The 19419-nt window shown below is 47.1% G+C and overlaps 1 protein-coding gene across 1 annotated transcript in view; it reads right to left on the bottom strand.

Moving 5' to 3' along the window:
- Atp6v0a4 (ATPase H+ transporting V0 subunit a4) overlaps positions 1-19419 on the bottom strand; it is a 79142-nt gene that overhangs the window by 17859 nt on the left and 41864 nt on the right. Inside the window, exons 10-14 of the mRNA XM_051151719.1 lie at positions 16768-16980; positions 11082-11232; positions 8472-8611; positions 6667-6824; positions 5444-5537 (exon numbers count right to left, since the gene is read on the bottom strand). Coding sequence (XP_051007676.1) covers positions 5444-5537; positions 6667-6824; positions 8472-8611; positions 11082-11232; positions 16768-16980 — 756 coding nt within the window. The remainder of the gene's footprint in view (positions 1-5443; positions 5538-6666; positions 6825-8471; positions 8612-11081; positions 11233-16767; positions 16981-19419) is intronic.

Below are 19419 nucleotides of genomic sequence, written 5' to 3'. Positions count from 1 at the left end.
GATAAAAATTACAAATGCTAACAGGTGAAATACCAGGCACACACATCAACCTCTTCAGAAATACTGATCTTATTTAACTCCAACAGTCTCTCTCAGCTAGATACAAATATTGCAGTTATGTATATAAACTTAGAGAATTAATCATAATCTCAGAAAGGGCAAGTAACCAATGTACCTTGAAAGAAAATATGATAGCAACTAATGCATATCATGTTTATCCAGTAGACTGATCCATCTGCTATGCAACCTCAGGGCTAAGGGTGCACAACTCATTCATTCTACGGGTGACAAAATAGGCAAGGACAGGTTCATTTGTTCAGAATCACAAAGCCAATGGGTGGGAAAACCAAGCTTTAGACACAGGCAGCCGAATTCCAAAGGAAGGTTTTTAACTACTATGTCCCCTCTGTGAGCATGGCTCAGTGGTCGAGCTCTTGCCCCTCCCCCCCCCCCCGCCCCCCGCCCATATACGAGACCCTGGGCTCAGCGCCCTTACTGAAAAGGGAAACCGAAAACACCTTAAAGCTGCTCTGTTATGATGGAGGCCAGATGTTTTGTGATCGAAGCCACGGAAGATGCTTAACACACTGAGTGAATAAGTTGAGGACACTTTTTACTATGCAGAAATTAAACCCTCCACCAGCCTCAAAGGCAGAGAGGCCCCGAATGTAGGGGGCACAGCTGCCAGACCCGCCATCCCCTATAATGTCGTATATCTTATGGATTTGCCATCTTACGCATACACTCTTAGGCAAGAAGTTGCTTGTTTTGCTTTTGTGGTGCTGGAAATAGAACCCCGGGCCTCGCGTTTACAAGCCCTAAATGGTACCAGTTCCACTCTTATTTTGAGCATCCCACCTCTCCAACCCTGGCATTCTTTTTCTTCCCTTTCAAAATTGTGGTCAAGTGGCAAAAATGGACTCAAGACAGAAACTCTGGGCTACTTGACTGTTTAGGACTGGGACTACTTTCCTCTTTGTAAGATTACTTTTCTGTTCATTGAGAAGCTGCGGAGATGGCTCAGTGGTTAAGAGCACTGGCTTCTGCCCTCTGTGGGAAGTCAACAGTCAAAGTAATGGATTGGACTTCAATTATGGCATTTTCACATGAGTGTGTCGCTATACTTTGCTCTACTTCATTCCCTTCTGCCTCTGTCTTCCCCAGGGCACCCTGGCTCCCTCTCTGTCTGGTTCCCTTTTCTCCCCAGATAATCCTCACTTCTGCTTTTATGTCACTCGAATTCAATTACCATCTGTCCCGGTTAGTTATTGTTGGGCTTTGTTTTGTTTTTGTATTTTGTTTTTTGCTTTTTGTCAACTTGACACAAACAAGAGTCATTTTAGGAGAGAGAACATCAACTGAGAAAATGCGGGCACCAGATTGGCCAGTTGGAATTGACCTGATTAATGATTGATGTCTGAGGATCCAGCCCACTGAGGGCATGCCAGCTGGGGCGGGTGGTTCTGCACGCTGTAAGAAACCTGCTTGAGCAAGCCATGAGGAGCAAGCCAATAAACAGCACCCCTTCCATGGCCTCTGCCTCAGCTCCTGCCTCCAGGTTCCTGCCCTGACTTCTATCAGTTGTGGACTGTGATGGGAAAGTGCAAGCCAAATTAACCCTTTCTTCTCTAAGTTGCTTTTGGTCATGGTGTTTTATCACAGCAATAGAAAGCAAACTAAGACACCGTCTCTCCTTCTCCCACCCCCCTTAAGATCTCTTTTCACCATTCCCCTGCTAGTCCCATCCCCTACCACCACCTCCACACTTTGAATCGAGGCTCTGCAGGAAAGAAAGCAAGCAGCATAGGTTTTTCAGCAACAGACTTATTTAGCCTGATACAGGGCTTTGGTTTGGTTTGGTTGTTTTTGGGCTTTTGTTTTTGGTTTTTGGAGACAGGGTTTCTCTGTAGCCTTGGCTGTCCTAAAACTCCATGTAGATCAGGCTTACCTTGAACTCACAGAAATCCACCTGCCTCTGTGTCCTGCGTGCTGACATTAAAGGCGTGTGCTACCATGCCCAGCTTATTTTCAGATTTTTGAGGAACCCTCCATTCTGACTTATGCGATGGCCACACATGCTTACACCCCTACCTGTGGTGTGCAAAGGTTCCTTTGCCCCCATATCCTTGCCCCACCCCCCAATTTATAAATGTGAAATTCTCCATCCTTGCTCAGCCTGAGGAGCAGAACAGCACAGATGGGGTTTGCTGACAGTTGGGTGTGGGCTGTGCGGGAAGAGAAGGTAGGAACAGCGGGATTCAAAGCAAAGGAAAGTTATGAGACCCTGGCATCTCCTCCTTGCCTGCTTCCTGGCCATGACACCCTGACCAACGAGAAAGCCTTCCATGCTGCAAAGATAACATGGCGCTGGAGAGAAAGCTCACAGTCAAGCGCACACACAGCTCTTGCAGAGCTTGCTTCCCAGCACCCACGTCTGCCTCACAACAACCCGGTATTTCAGCTCCAGGGGGACCTGATGCCTCTGTCTTGCCAGGGCGCCTGCACTCACGTATGTGCACATACATACATACATTCACACAGAGAGAAAATCATAATAATAATAAAAGTAAGATCTGTTAAAAAATATTAATGACTCACAGTTGTCTTTCACACTTTGCGGTTTACAAACTAGTTTTCAAAAACTCTGGTGCCCTCAATTTGGATCACTTCCCCTTGGCGGGCACACAAAGGAAAGGGATGCAGACTAACCTAATGACACTTGATAGGCTGTGGTCAGATGGTGGGGGAAGCCACTCCATCAGAGGTCTAGGGGAAGAGGGTGGGAGGGTGGGAATGGGAAAGATATAAGTGAAATGATAGATAGCAATCTGAATAATAATTTTTTTTTAACCTTAGAATGTAACTGGGACTGGGTAGTAGATCTGAAGATCCCCATGCAATGTGTCTGGAGAGCTACTGTGAGGCCCACGCTGGTTACTCTCAGTTGTGGAAGCTGAACCTGGCCACTCACAGAACTGAGTCTATGAGGCATGGTTGATTGGGAGCACAACACTGCCACCTAGTGGCAGCGTGCACTGGCTTTATATGAATGAACGTGTGTTTCCATTCACAGCGCAGGTATTTTTTTCTCCTCTACTCGGTATCTCACATCTAGTTGACTGAGGGATATAACAAACAAGTAAATAAAATGAAAGTCCATAGGAGCCTGGGGAGATAGCACAGTCTCAGTCTGATTGGGATAGATGTGAGGCCTGGTGGCACTCAAAGAAAGAATAAGCAGGCTACCAAGATGAGACCTATGACCATAAAGTAGGGGAGGAGGTCCCCCTCGGTCACAGACCTAGAGGAGGGGAGTAGAGTGAAAGCAGGAGGGAGGGAGGAACGGGAGGATACAAGTGATGGGATAACAATTGAGTTGTAATCTGAATAAATTAATTAAATACAATTTAAAAAAAAAGAGATTTGTTGAAGTTGGGCCAAGAGTAACAAGGACATGATTGGTTAGAAAGATTGGTGGCTTGCATATCATAGCCAAAATTACTGCCAAAAAAATAATTAAATAAATAATGCCAAAGTAGGGAACCTGATATTCAGTAACTTATTTAATGTACATACTTTCTAGGCAAACAGATCCTGGGTTGGGGTTGTGATGAGACTGCATGTATTCGGGGACTGCCTACCACTTCTCCTTTTCCAAGGCAGGATCTCTCATTGGCCAAGCAGGCTAGGCTGGGTAACTAACAAGCCCCAGTGACCCACTTGTCCCCACCTGATGGTTGGGATTCCAAGCACCATGCCTAGATTTTGTTTTGTTGTATTTTGTGAGACAGGGTCTCACTATGTAGACCAGGCTGCCCCGAGCCCATAGGAATTCTCCTGCCTCTGCCTCTGACTGCTGCGATTAAAGGTGTGCACCACCACGACCAGTCCATATCTGGCTTTTGACATGAAAGTTCTGGAGACCAAACTCGGGTTCTTATGTTTGCAGCACCAAGCACTTTGCCAGCTGAGCTACCTCTCCGAGCTCCAACGGCTTTTTTTTTTTTTTTTTTTTTATTAATTTATTCTTGTTACATCTCAATGTTTATCCCATCCCTTGTATCCTCCCATTCCTCCCCCCCCCCCCCATTTTCCCATTATTCCCCTCCCCTATGACTGTTCCTGAGGGGGATTACGTCCCCCCTATATATTCTCATAGGGTATCAAGTCTCTTCTTGGCTACTTGCTGTCCTTCCTCTGAGTGCCACCAGGTCTCCCCCTCCAGGGGACATGGTCAAATGTGAGGCACCAGAGTATGTGAGAAAGTCGTATCACACTCTCCACTCAACTGTGGAGAATATTCTGACCATTGGCTAGATCTGGGAAGGGGTTTAAAGTTTACCCTCCTGTATTGTCCTTGGCTGGTGCCTTAGTTTGAGCGGGACCCCTGGGCCCAAATCTGCCTATCATATTGTTCTACTTGTAGATTTCTAGGACCCTCTGGATCCTTTTATTTTGCTGTTCTCCAACGGCTTTTTAAAAAGCTTATTATCAGCCAGCAATGGGAGGGCTGCTGGGGAAGGAAGCAGGACACTATATAGAACGTGAGAGCTCAAGGCCCAGCAGAGTTCATCTACTGAACACAGCTCTGCCTGGCACACAGACCTCGGCGTTTACCCCATCTCACCCTCAGTCTGCTGCTCCTTCTCTATTGAGAGACCTCAACAACTCATTGTTGTGGAGGAATTCTAATCCAGCAATATGGCTGCTTTGGCATGAAATCATATCCAAAGACTGTATGTATGATCCTGCTGGAATGACACACCCTTAATCCCTCTGGCTGGGATACAGACAGGCCCTCAGTACACACCTCTAATCCCAAACAATGAAGGTAAAGTTAGTTTGTAGAAGGAAGCACTCAGTGTTTTGAAAGTGATGTCTAATTGAGGAGCAGACAATGAATGGAAAATCAGAAAGATCTGACAGAATAGGACACGTCCAACTCTCATGAGAACAGAGGGGAAAGAGAAGTGACTTAAGAGAGGCAGTTTTACTGGGACAGTTTTACAGAGACAGGGTGAAGAGAGAACAAGCTGGACACAGGTGAAGACAGAAGGAGCCAGAGAAGGAGAAGGAGCCGGAAGAGTAGAACAGGTTGCTAGAGGTAGTTTGAGGCCAAGCAGCGCAATTCAGTCAGAAGCAGAGAGAAGCCAGTTTGAATCCGTCAGCTTGGAGAGGGGTTTGAGGCAGAATAGCTGAGTTGAACCAGCCAGCCAGAGTTCTGAAAAAGCTAGAAAGAGTAAGCTTATTCAGCAGTTAGTCTTAGAGGCTGAAAGCATTCTGGGCCTAAATTAGATTGTACACAGGCTAGAAGCTTCCAAGACTAGGCCTAGGTTAGCAGGTCGAGGCAGTAAGCTTCAGAGATGACAATTACATCAGGTGAATAAAAGACACATTTACATATCATCCAGAACCAGTATTTCACCCTGGAAGGCATTCTTACCGGATCAATCCCAAATGGATAGGGGTTTCCAGAGTACACCCCTGGGATGGCCGGGTCCAGCTGCAAATACGGACTCTTCTCCATGACATGAACACTACAGAAACAAAGCGATGAGAAAAAAGTAACAAAAACAATTGGTCAGATGCAGAAAAACTACAGTGCCATCAGCCATGAGCGTGCAAGACAACCCAAGCCCAGAAACTAGCAAGGTGGAAGTTTTGCTCACTCAATGGCTCCATATTTGGTCACAGAATAGCTACCATGTGTCAGGTACTGTCTTGAGCCCTGACACTTCTGAAATTACCCTCTGAACAACACAGGTTCACAGCCCAATTTTCCAAAGAGCCATAGCCCTGACTGGAGTGCAGTTAGGAGGAGTGGCAGGGCTGGGCTGAGGGGACCAGACAGTAAAGGTTTAGGGCAGAATAGAGCCATAAAGTCTCCCCGGGGACACCTGGGCTAGTCCTGGAGGACAGGTGGGCTGTTTTGTTTTGTTTTGTTTGTTTTCTAAGATAGGGTTTCTCTGTGTAGCTTTGGCTGTCCAGAAACTCTATGTAGACCAGGCTGGCCTTGAACTCACAGAGTCCATGCCTGCCTCTGCCTTCTGAGAAATGGGATTAAAAGTGTGCACCACCATATCAGGCTCAGATGGACTTTTTACACATAGACTTTGATTTCTATAAAACTCAAGCCCCCTATCCACCAAAAGAAAGAGAGGAAGAAAGAAAGAAAGAAAGAAAGAAAGAAAGAAAGAAAGAAAGAAAAGAATTTTTTTTTTAATGTGAAACTTGGTCAGGCTGTCCAGTGACCATGGAGGATGTGTCTGCCTTGTCCTCACCCACCATCCCCCAGTTCCTAGGTTACAGGTATGTGTCCTGCTTTTAAGTGGATGCTGGGATCTGATTTTGGGTCCCAGTTGATTACTGGGGCTGGAGAACTGGCTTAGCTGTTAAGAACAGAATTAAAAGTTTAATCCCCAGCAACCAAAAAGACAACTCAGAAAACCTCCAGAGGCTCCAACGCCTTCTTCTGACATAAGCAGCACACACACATGGTACACATACATACATACATGCAGGTAAAACATCCATACATGTAAAATACTAAAATCACATTAAAAACTGGCTTCTTGGATGAAATTTCAAGAACAGCCATGATCTGAGCCAAAAGCCACCGAGGTCTCGGGTGGCCTGCAAGCGTGCCCCTGCAGCCTAGAAACTTACTTCCACGTGCCGTTTCTGAACATAGGCTGGACGCTCCAGGAGGAGCCAAAGATGTTAAAAGATTTGGAAAAGCAGTCGTTGTAGATCAAGCCGGTGTAGATGGAGAAGATGCCCATGAGCAGGATCAGGTAGCGCCCGTTGAAGAAGGTGTTCCAGATCTGGCCCAAGAAAACAGAGACTGGCGAGTGTCAGTGCACTCTGCAGAGGTGCAGAAGGGGAGAGTGACATGGGATCTCTGCAGCATTGGTAGTGTGGACAGAGATGGCAGGGCCAAGGCAGACATCCTATCCCCACACGCCTGAGCTTATGTAGGCCAGTCAGAGAATCCCTGGCCTGTAGTCACTGTGCAAACAGCAACAGGCGAGCCTCAAGCCTCGTAGTCTCTTTCAGCAGAATGGACGGCTATGCATACTGAGGAAGGGGTTGGAAATTGGCAGGCTGTGGCCTCCAGCACTTCCAGGAGACAAGCCCTGGGCTGGCTTCAGCCCCACCATTATAGGTCAGACCTATACTCATCCGGGGCTTCGTCTTCACAGACCTGGCTTCTATCTGCCACGTCTGCTAAGGAAAGCAACGACCTGGGGTGCTGGGTGTTCATTCTAAGAACTGCTGATGTGTTGCTTTGCAACTTTAAATTTCTTCCACAGAAGATGGCATCTGTTAAACTTGCCATGGAAGACTGAACTGGTCACAAGACTGACCTTGCTTATGATTAACTCACAATGACATTGTTGCACCAAGCCAGCCTGGGCCAAAGGACTGCAGCCATTCTTACAATCTGGAACATAGCTGAAGGCGTGTTTCCGCTCTGTCAAATGTATTACCATGAGCACATCCACCATTAACTGTACCCAGCACAGGCTCCCGGGGGCTTCTATCATCGCAATACCATAAAAGGTGACCCATGCCAAATGCAGAGAGACTCCACGTGAGGTGTAAGGTCTCAATATCCCCAGGGTTTCCTTTGTTTGTTTTTCTTTGTGTATGGTTTTGGCTGTCCTAGAACTCACTCTGTAGACCAAGCTGGCCTTGAACTCACAGAGCTCCATCTGCCTGGGCCTCCTGTCTCTGGCTCTGGAGAGCTGGGATTGCAGGCATGCAACATAAGCCTGGCATAGCAGCGCATGCCTGCAATCCCAGCTCTCCAGAGCCAGAGACAGGAGGCTCGGAAGGTAAATGTCGTCCTTGGCTACACAGTGAATTTGAAACTCTACCTTAAAAAACAAAGAAAAACAAGTAAGCCCAAACCCAGTATCTCATAATGCCATAGACAAATAAAAAGATGAACGTCTTACAGCAAGACACCCAAAGGAACCACCTCGTCCAAGGGTTTTAAGTTGAATTGGGGTATTTTTACAAATATATCTTATTCCTTATAGTGACAATCACATACACATTATTAAAAAGATTGACTCTTAGAGGTTTTTTTTTTTAACGTGTGTATCTATGTGAGTACATAGCACATGTGCACAGGTGCCTGAGGTCAGATGAGGATGTTGGACCTCCTGGAGTGAGAATCACAGATGGTTGTGGACTAGCCAACATGGGTGCTGGGAACCATGCTTCTACAGGAGCAGTTAGCACTTTTAACAGCTGAGCCATCTCTCTAACCCCTCACGTAAACATTTTGGTTTTGGTTTGTTCAAGATGGTCTCACACCGTCTGCCTGTCCTATGTAGGCCAGACAGAGCTCTTCCCACCTCTTCCTCCTGAGTGCTGGGATTAAAGGCATGAGCCACCATGACCAAGTCCTCACATACACATTTTAGCATTTTCCCCTCCAGGAACATTTGCTGACCACCCACCTCGTTGGTACTTTTCTGAGCCAGCAAGTGCCTCTCATTCAGGACCATCCACAGGGCTGCCATTAGCATCACCGTTCCGTGGCCACAGTCTCCAAACATCACAGCGAAGAGGAAGGGGAAGGTGATGATCGTGTAGGGCGCTGTAGGGTGACATTCACAGCAGCTGAGGCCCCTGAATGGCTCCCACACACACGCACCCCAACCAAAGTTTCTCTAGGGACACCGCCCCCCCCCATTGGCTGGCAGGTTTACACAGCCTACCTGATTGTTTCCCCTCCACTATCTCCACATAACACTGCCCTGGCTCCCACATGCCTGAGCTAATCCAGGAGCACAGATTCTCCTTTCTTGGTTAATGCAAGCACTAAGTCTTATACACAAGCCACTCAAGTGTCCCGCAGTCAGGGAGTCGGATGGCATTTGCCGAGGTTGAGTTTTGACTGCGTGCTAGGCTGGATTCCTGATAGACTGAGATCCTGAGGGCTCTGACCTAACCAGTAGATTAATCCCTTGATAATTCCTAAGATGGTGGCATTAGGAGGGGACGATGGGTTGAGCAAGATCTCAGGCCCTGTCTGCTAAGAAAGGGATTAGAAACTGGCAGGCTGTGGTTGGGGGCATCTCTAGGGGCCAATCCCTGGCCTCAGTGTCTGTTCTTCCATCATAGGTCAGGTCTGTATTTATTTGAGGAAACAGATTACTGTTTGGGATTTGTGTTGGCTAGTTTTTGGTCTTTTTTTTTTTTTTTTTTTTTTTTTTTTCCAATTTGACACAACCTAGAGTCATTCTGGGAAGAAAAAGCCTCCATCAGTTTGGTAGGCAAATCAATGGCACATATTCTTAGTACTAAATGATGTGAGGAGGTCCAGCCCACTGGGAGCAGTGCCACCATGGTCAGGTGATTGTGACATGTATAAGAAAATAAGCTGAGGGGGCTGGAGAGATGGCTCAGAGGTGAAGAGCACTGGCTGCTCTTCCAAAGGTCCTGAGTTCAACTGCCAGCAACCACATGATAGCTCACAACCATCTGTAATGAGATCAGGCGCCCTCTTCTGGCACACAGGGGTACATTCAGGCAAAATACTATACACAATAAATATATAAATAAATCTTTAAAAAAAGAGAGAGAAAGAAAGTAAATTAAGTCATGAGGCTCAAGGCAGTAAGCAGCATTCCTCCCTGGTCTTGGCTTCAGTTCCTGCCTACAGACTCCTGCCTCAAGATCAAACTCTTGCCCTAACTTTCTGTCTTGATAAACTACAATCGTAAACTGAAATAAACCCTTTTCTCCCCAAGTTGCTTTTCGTCATGGTATTTATCACAGCAACAGAAATCAAACTAGGACAAGACTCCACCTTGCCCTGACCCTTTCCATATTCCCTTTACACAGCTCCCTTGTCTCCTCTTTAACATGCCTCTGCCAAGGAGATGCTCTTCCCAAGGAACCAGGCAACCTTAGACTGAGCCCTCTGAAACTGTGAGCTAGACCTTCCTCCTTACGGCAGGTTGAAGGACTAATGTCTCCCATAGGCTCACATATTTGGACACTCAGTCCCCCCAGATGGCTGCACTATTTGGGAAGATTATGGAACCTTTAAGAGGTGGAGCCCTGATGAAAGAAGTATTTCACTGAGGCCTAGCCTTAAGGCTTTATAGCCTTGCTCCACTTCCTGTTCTCCCTCTGTTTCCTGTGTGCAGATGAAAATGTGATCCCCAGCTCCCTGGTCCTACTGTCGTGCCTACCATGCCTTTTGCCATGAGTGTTTCCTCTCTGGAACCATGAGCTAAAATAAACCCTTTCTTTCCTAAGTTTCGTTTTGTTAGGCAATTTTATCCCAGCAACAGAAAAAGACTAACATAATCCCATCTTTTGTAAGCTGTTTATGGAGATATCTGGCCAGTGTTGTGAACGTGGCTAGTACAGGACTGAAAGCCTGTCTCTGACTTCTATATTCTTTTCAGTATCATCTTTGGTCTGTCCCCACCACGGACACAGTACCAGCAGTTACTCACAGGCATTGTGACCCCATGAGGCCCCCAAATTACCGGTCATAAGTTAGAGGTGACTCAGGCTGTAGAAGTGCATTGCTCTCTACGTGGCTGCAGAACATCTGGTCTACCCCTCTATCTCACTAACCAGGCCACCATGGCCGCACAGCATAGCACTAAGGATCTCTTATCCTGACCCCAAGTCCTGTGCATCCTTGTCTTTCTTGCACAATAACTTCAGGATAGTAAAGATGGTGGTGGGCCCTGCTTGACTTGGAGAAAGAAATGAAGATTAGGGTTGGCTGCCATTTAAAGATCCATGTGTAGCATCACAGTGCTCAGTGCTCAGAGAAGGAAGCATGGAGGTCATGAGTTCAAGGTCACCCTGGGCTACATTTATGACCCTGACTCGAAACAAATACATACGCAAAGATAGGCGAAGACAAAAACCAAATCTTTCATGAGTCAGCATTGACAAAAGACAATCTGGGGCATCAGGAAACCAAATGAGTTGCCGAATGTCACGGTATAATTGGATTCACCTCCTGCCTCTACTGAGAGGCACACCTTAGTAATTTTCAGTTTCTTGTTCCTCCATTGTACAAGGCCTCATATCCTTACCTGGGTTTATCTCTCGGTAGCTACCTACACCATAGGCATCGACAATGTTCTGGAAGCCAGCTGTAAATTTATTGGTCCTGTTGAAGGTGGGAGGGTCTGTTTTGGTTTCCACTTCTGTCATGATGGGGACCATGGAGGAGCCACTGAGTTCCTGCAGAAAGAACAGGTGGTCAGTGTGGGTAGACAAGAGTACATGCTGGCACACAGATCTGGCGTGAACTTGGGACATCTCCTGACCTTCCAGAGAACCATGACCTCACCTAGGAAGGGTGAATGTGTCTTAGAACTTAACCAATGTCTCTTACATGAGAATATCAAAAAGGTAGAGCCCATCCTGGTTCTCTGGCCATCTCCCCCAACACACACACACACACACACACACACACACACACACACACACACACACACATACAGACACACACACAGAGACAACCACACACACATAGACACATACATACACACACACACACATACACAACACAGACACACACACATATACACACATACACACACACAGACACACACATACATACACACATACACACACACAGAGACAGACACACACACATAGACACATACACAGATACACACACAGAGACAGACACACACACAGACATACACACACATACACACACACACACACACACACACACACACACACACCCCTCAGCTCTAGGTTATCTATCCCACCTTGCCCTTCAGAAGTGACCTAGCAGCTCTAGAAAGCCCAGCTGCCTATGGCCGAATCACTAACTTGCCCCAGCTAGGTCCTCCCTGTCCCCTGCATTTTCTCAGAGCCTCCACTTTCCCAGATTCCTGTTCTGGAGCCATTTCAGTCCTGTCTCCTGACTTAGTGGCCACCATTCCAGCTCAGTATTTCTCCCTCCTGAATCCTGGCTCCTATTCTCTGGGCTGCCACCACCTTGCTGCCTCCTCCAGCCTCAGTCCTTCTGTTGATTCCTCCACCCACCCATGCTGCCCAGTCACACGTGGGATAAACCAAAGGCATCGTTCTTCAAAGGCTTCCTGCCGTCTAAAGAATGATGTCAGCACGCCTCGGTCTCATAGCCGAGGCTTCTTTACCATGTTGACTTAGTCCCTCGTTGGCACCTTCACAACCCACTTCTCATGGAAACCAAGACTACAAAAGCCACCTCTTCATTTGTCCAAGTCTTCCCAGCCCTCTGCACTCTCCATACCATCACCCCACATCCCCATAGCGACAGTCAGACATGCCCCGAGTGGGACGCCACCAACTGAAGGAGTATTTACTCTCCATACGGTGATGTCACCAGGTAGACTTCAAGACAAACCTCATTTTAGAGACGAGGAAACTGAAGCATGGCAGGGTTAAGCAACTGCTCCAGGTCATGAGCTACATGGAATGGCTTCCCACTGTCTTGTCAAGGAGGGACAGGAATCACCTCCTCAGCGGCCCGAGGCCTCTGCTCCTTCCTGTGCACTCCCCTTGGCAGCTGACAGAGCAGCTGGCAGGAACCCCAAGGGATTGGCGGTGGTGATGACCATATCCAACACCTGTTCTATCTTCACGCTGTCTTCTGCCTCCTACTCACACAAGGCTTTCCACTCTGGTGTGGGGAAACATCTGCGATATTTCGAGAGGCTGAAGAAATTGCTCTGGCCAGCCTTGGAGGAAGCTTAGCAGTATTATGACCAAGGATGGCTACACCAAGAAAGGGCCTCCTGTAGTGGAAATTTTGGTTTCTTTAAAAACTCTGTTATGTAAGCCAGGTGGTGGCGGCTCACGCCTTTAATCCCAGCACATGGGAGGCAGAGGCAGGCGGATCACTGTGAGTTCGAGGCCAGCCTGGTCTACAAAGTGAGTCCAGGACAGCCAAGGCTACACAGAGAAACTCTGTCTCAAAAATAAATAAATAAATAAATAAATAAATAAAAGCTGGGAGTGATGGCTCACACCTTTAATCCCTGCACTCGGGGAGGCAGAGGCAGGTGGATCAATATGAGTTTGAGGCCAGCCTGGTCTACAAAGTGAGTCTAGGACAGCCAAGGCTACACAGAAAAACCCTGTCTCAAAAAAACAAAAAACAAAAAGAAACAAACAAAAAAACCACTTCAGTTATGTTATGTAAATATGGTTTTTTTTTTTTTGTTTTAATCCCAAGTGTGGGATATGGGACTGCCTTAGTTTATCTACATCTGAAGAGTCTCATGCTGCCCAGAGAGGGATGTGGCCTTTGCCAGCTGGAGTTAGTGGAATTCTGAGGACTCTGAGGAAGAAGGCTGCTTGCTTGTCCTGCTGCGTTTGCTGTTGGCTGTTGCTGGACTGCTGGATACCCTGACAACTGAGTTTGGTACTTCCCAAAGAACCAGACAACTCTAACCAGTGAAAACTAAGTCTAAAGAGGTCTACGTCCCCTGTCCCTTCTAACCTTCTTTCTCTCCTACCTAGGGTTGGGGGATGGGTTTGGGAGGTTAGAGGCATAAGATACCCAAATAAAAGAGAGTTTAAAAACTAGCGCCTACGGTCTCCAGTATCCGGAGGCTGGCCTGGAAATAGCTACTATTCGGGATGGTCTCGAACTTCAGATCAGGCGGCCTCTACCTTCTGTGTACTGTGATTATAGGCATAAGCCACCCCTCTGCTGTATTTTTTGTTGTTTGTTTTGTTTTTCGAGACAGGGTTTTTCTGTGTAGCCATGGCTATCCTGGAATTTACTCTGTAGACAAGGCAAGCCTCAAACCTAGAGATCTACCTGCCTCTGCCTCCCAAGTGCTGGGATTACTGCCGAGTGCACCACCACACCCAGCAACTCTGCTGTAGTCTATGTTCAATTCTAACACCAGTATTGTGGCACTACCTCCCTGGTGACCCAACTCTTTCCAACCTGCAGTGAAAATGCCTCTAAAATACAGACTGGGCCAAGCCACTCTGGCATAAAATAAAATTGTGCTCCCACACCACTAATTGGCTCAGTAGATAAGGGTGCTTGCCACCAAACCTGATGACCTGAGTTCTATTCCTGAACTGGACATGGTGGAGGGAGAGAGTGGACTCAGAGAAGTTGTCCTCTGGCTTCCACATGAATGAGAAAAATGTGCGATTTTTAAATGTCTCTCTGAGCTGGTTGGTGATGGCATACATCTTTCATCCCAGCACTTGGGAAGCAGAGGCAGGCTGATCTCTGTGAGTTCGAGGCCAGCCTGGTCTACAAAGCAAGTTCCAGGAAAGCCAGGGCTGTTACACAGGGAAACCCTGTCTCAAAAGAAAACAAAAAACAAAACAAAACAAAATGCCTCTCTGTGTAGTTTAGGAATGCAGCTTGAGGGTAACAAAAAACAAACAAACAAACAAAACACCCTATGCACTGAGGTCCTGCCTCTGATTTACTTATTGTTCTCTGTGCCTCAGTTTCCCTAAGCAGGAATATGGACAGCTCCCACCACGTTGGCCATTTTCACTGTCTTCAGAGCTCTCAGCCTGGAAGCTTTACCTCACAGTATTCCCAGGGCGATCAGCAGAAGCCGCTCTCATTGCCCCCTGCTCAGAGAGACTTGCTTGTGTCCCTTCCGCCATGGGTCCCCATCCTCTTACCAGGTGTACTACCTGCCTAGTAGAAATCTTTCCATCATGTAGCTAGTTGCCTGTCAGTCAGACCAGCTTTCCTCTACCCAGTCCTCAACCCAATGGGGTTCACCACCCTGACACCCCATGCAACAACCCAAGCGAGTGTACCACATCCTCCGGCAGGAACCAGTCAGTCCACCCTCTTGTCACCACAGAGAGTCACTCTTCCCACTTGTGGCTTACCCTGGTCACTCTGGCCCTAAGTACAAGTTCCATGTGGCCTTGCATGACATGAGGCATCTTCCTGCCTGGGCTTGGATGGTATTACTGTCATTCTCACCTGCCCACTACCAAGTGTCTGTCCTTGGGCACTCTTTGGGCTGGGCCTCACTCTTTCATCCATGAGGACAGCAGGGTTTTAGAACCAGTGCCTCTCCCATGACATCCCTCATTTTCCTCACGCACCATTCACAGCCACCTGAGCACGCATACTCAGGGCCACATGCATTGCCATCTCTGTTTCTAGGAGGTCTACTGGGTCGGGGCTGTGTCTACTCAGATGGCTCTGCATGCACTGTGCCCAGTGAACATGTCACTCATGAATGAGGGGTTAGTAACTAAACACCACGAGTGTGCTCAGTGCTGTCTGTGGCTGGCATGTTGGACCATCCGCACCTTTGAGCCCTTAGAACATAAGCTTGCTTGTTTTTGTCTCTCCAGCCACCCTGTGCCTCTATAAGGTGACAGGCAGCACCTGTGGCAGTACATGAGCACCCAACACGTACTCTTTGAAGATCAAAGGAATGGTGCCAAGTTTTCAATTGCTGGATAAAAAGAAGAACATTTCTCTTGCTCTAAGCCCTGGGTTCAGTCGCCAGCACCGTATAAATCAGGTATAGTAATGCATGCCTCGAGTCAGAAGTTCAAGGTCATCCTCAGCTACATGGAGACTTTGAGACTAGGCAGCATATGTGGAATGCTGATTTGATTTTTTTTTTTTTAAGATTTATTTATTTTATGTATGTAAGTGCTCTATCTGCATGTACACCTGCATGCCAGAAGAGGACATCAGATCCCAGTATAGATGGTTGTTAGCCACCATGTGGTTGCTGGGAATTGAACTCAGGACCTCTGGAAGAGCAGACAGTACTCTTAACCTCTAAGCCATCTTTCCAGCCTGACTTTTTTTTTTTTTTTTTTTTTTTTTTTTAATATAATGAAGGTTCAAGATAGAGACAATTCTACCACAAACCACTTGTGAAGTTTGCAACCCCAGAAGAGGACAGACAGGAGCTGCAGAGTGTTGGGGGATGGTCTGATGTAATATTTTGATGCTAATTAGTGTTTACTGTCTCTGACCAACCTTTTGCTGAATAAAAAGCCATCCCACCTGGGCAGGGCAAAGAAGATAGGTGGGGCTTAGAGAGAGAGGAATTCTGGGAAGAAGGATACTGCCACCAGGAGAAGGAGACCTAAAGTGAAGAGAGGAAGGCCACCATGGGTTAGATGGAGGAGAAGCACATGGCCGGCATGGATGGAGAATCCAGCCCAGATGAAGAACATGAGCAGCACTGGCACACTCGTGGTGTTTAGTTACTAACCCCTCATTCATGAGTGACATGTTCACTGGGCACAGTGCATGCAGAGCCACCTGGGTAGCTTGATAGATGTTATTAGAAGCAGATGGCATGGGATTGAGACAGGGATCCCATGCCTACCCCACTATGGGAGGCAATTTAGAGGATTGATATCTGCCCTGCCCCAGGTTAACTAAGGCTATCTTAAAATACAGCAAGTGGGGGGCTGGAGAGATGGTTCAGCGGTTAAGAGCATTGACTGCTCTTCCAAAGGACCTGGATTCAATTTCCAGCACCCACATGGTGGCTCACAACTGTCTGTAACTCCAAGATATGACATCCTCACACAGACATACATGCAGGCAAAACACCAATACACATACAATAAAATAATTTTTTTTAAATGTGTGTGTGTGTGTGTGTGTGTGTGTGTGTGTGTATATATACACAAGTGTCTGTGTCTTGATTCATTGCTAGCTGGGCCTACAGATAATACTTGTAATTTTAACAACAACAGCGGAGGCCAGGTGCGCTTTGCCTCCCAGCTGCCCCTGCCACTCACCATGCCTTGCTCCAGGGCCTTCTTGATGTACCTGGTGTCCGCTACCGGGAACCAGATCTCAGCGATGATGCACTGCTGGGTGACATCGATGTTGCACATGTTCAGGACGTGGTAGACGGCCTTCATCTTCTGTACTTTGATGACCCAGGAGTGCCAGTTGGCAGCTGCCTCCTGCAGCAGGCGCTGTCGGTGAGACTCTGTTTGGGTAATGACCTGGATTAAAAAACCAAAACCAGAAAAAAAAAAAAAAAATGAACATTCATGGCAGCGGGGGTGGGTATTTGACACAATGGCAAAAAATGGGGGTCCATCTGCCACAGCAGCTTCCCCTGCCCCTCCCCTCCCCAGGGGTAGAACCTACAGACAAAGAGCATATCACCCTTCCCCTCCTCTCCTTGTGCTGTTGCCCTGGGTTGAGTGGTTGAGCTGTGTGTCGAGTTAAGGTGAAGCCATCCTTGATCAAGGTGACCCCCGGATCAAGCGATCAGGGCACACAACAAGCATACCCTGGGCACCGTGGCAGTGATGGGAAAGACCTGTCCACTAGCCAAGGGCATCAGGTTGCCAGTGGCCACCAGACACTGGGAATAACAAGAAGGTTCCTCCCTCAGCCTCCTCAGCAAGAGCTCCGCCCAGGTGGCACCTGATTTTGGACCTCTGGTCTCCAGAAAGAATGGTGTGTGCGTGTGGGAAGCAACATCTATTACTTGGACCTACCCAATCTGTGGTCATTCGCTCCAAGGTCTCCAAACCAGACTAAACAGTCCACTTAATAATCTCTCCAATAAATGTTAAGTGGGCTCATGAGTGACAATATGGCACTCATAAAATTCATTTGATAGGGGCTGGAGAGATGGCTCAGAGGTTAAGAGCACTATCTGCTCTTCCAGAGGTCCTGAGTTCAATTCCCAGCACCCATGTAGGAGCTCACAACCATCTAGAATGAGATCTGGTGCCCTCTTCTGGCATGCAGGTATACACTGTATAGTAAATAAATAAATAAATAAGATAAACACTTTTTTTAATGCATTTGATGGAATTAGATTTTATGTTTTGACAAATAAAACTGGGTCATCTTTTTCAGTAACCATTCATAAGGCTGTTGTGGCATACCACAAAAGACTTATCATAAGTGTGAGACTGATACTACACAGGCCCGCACACACACATGTCATGCAAAGCTGGGTGGTGGTGGCCACTTGGGCAGCAGAGGCAGGTGGATCACTGTGAGTTTGAGGCCAGCCTGGTCTACAAAGTGAGTCCAGGACAGTCAAGGCTACACAGAGAAACCCTGTCTCAAAAAACCAAAAAAAAAAAAAAAGAGTGTCATGCAGCCTGGCATGGCTCACCAGGAGACAAGACCACCTTGGCACAGATGAAACTTTCACAAACTTTACAGCAACAGTCACCCTAACAAAAACACAATGCAGTCTCCAGGAAAGAAACACCTGCAAGCCAGAGAGATGGCCCGAGGTATAAAGGTGCTCCCCACCAAGCCTGACTTCCTGAGTTTGATTCCCAGAACCTACATGGTGGAAAGAATCCACTTTTATCAATTCTCCTCTGACCTCCACATGCCATAACACATGTACCCACACATGCACAGACACATGTGCATGCACACACACAAACACATATGTACACACACACACAAATGTAACAACAACAACAACAAAAAAAACCCTGCTCACAGGCAGGATTGAATCCTAGAATCCTAGTCTGTAGATTCTTAGAATGGGCTTCAGGAAAGGCCTTCCCAGTCAGCAGTCACTTGAGCCCATAACGACACATGTCTGCTCCCTCAGTTTGTTTTAAAAGATTCCTCACTGCCAAAAGGAGCTGCCAGATACTGGGAGGAGTTCATCCTTGGCCATGACTGAACAGATGGGGAGAAGCTGGCCAATCAGATCCCTGAACACAACTGCCCACTTCTTCCATGATGCCTTCCCGAGGCCCATCACAGAGTATTTTCATAAAGGGAATCACCTGAGGGAAACAGTTGCCTGGGACAGTGGCTAAAAAGGAATAGAAGCAATTAAATAAATTAAACACAGATATTCCAGAGCAGTAAAAGTGCCTGCCAGGCAAAGGCTTTCAAGACTCGTGTGCCAGATGTGCTGGCCTAGACCTGTAAGTCCAGCACTGGGGCAGAAGCAGGAGGATTGACATGAGTACAAGACAAGCCTGGATTATGAACTAAATAGCAGCCCAGATAGGGCTGCATAGCAAGACCCGGTCTCTAAAAAGAATAAACGAAACCCAATTTCTACACCCATACACAGAGGATTTCAATTGCCCTGGCCTATCCAGTAGCCACATGTAACTTTGAGAATTTAAATTTAATAAAAATCCAATAGTCTGGGACAATGACTCAGAAAAACACTTGCCTTACAAGCATGGTAACATGAGTTCAATCCTACAAGCCGTTTAAAAGAGCCGCGCACTGCGGTATACGCTAGTAATCCAATGCTTAGGAGGTCGAGGTAGAAGGACCCCAGAGGCTTGCTGGTCAGTCAGCCTACGTAACTGGTGAGCACTGGTAAAATCCAGGACCCTGTCTCAAAGAAGGTAAATAGCACCCTTGAAGATAATATCTGAAATTGAAATTGTCCTCTGGCTTCTACATATGTGTACATATACATGTGCACCCGT

Source organism: Acomys russatus, chromosome 10 (genome assembly GCF_903995435.1).
Source record: "Acomys russatus chromosome 10, mAcoRus1.1, whole genome shotgun sequence".
NCBI lineage: Eukaryota > Metazoa > Chordata > Mammalia > Rodentia > Muridae > Acomys > Acomys russatus.
This window is presented reverse-complemented; position numbering and strand designations above follow the sequence as displayed.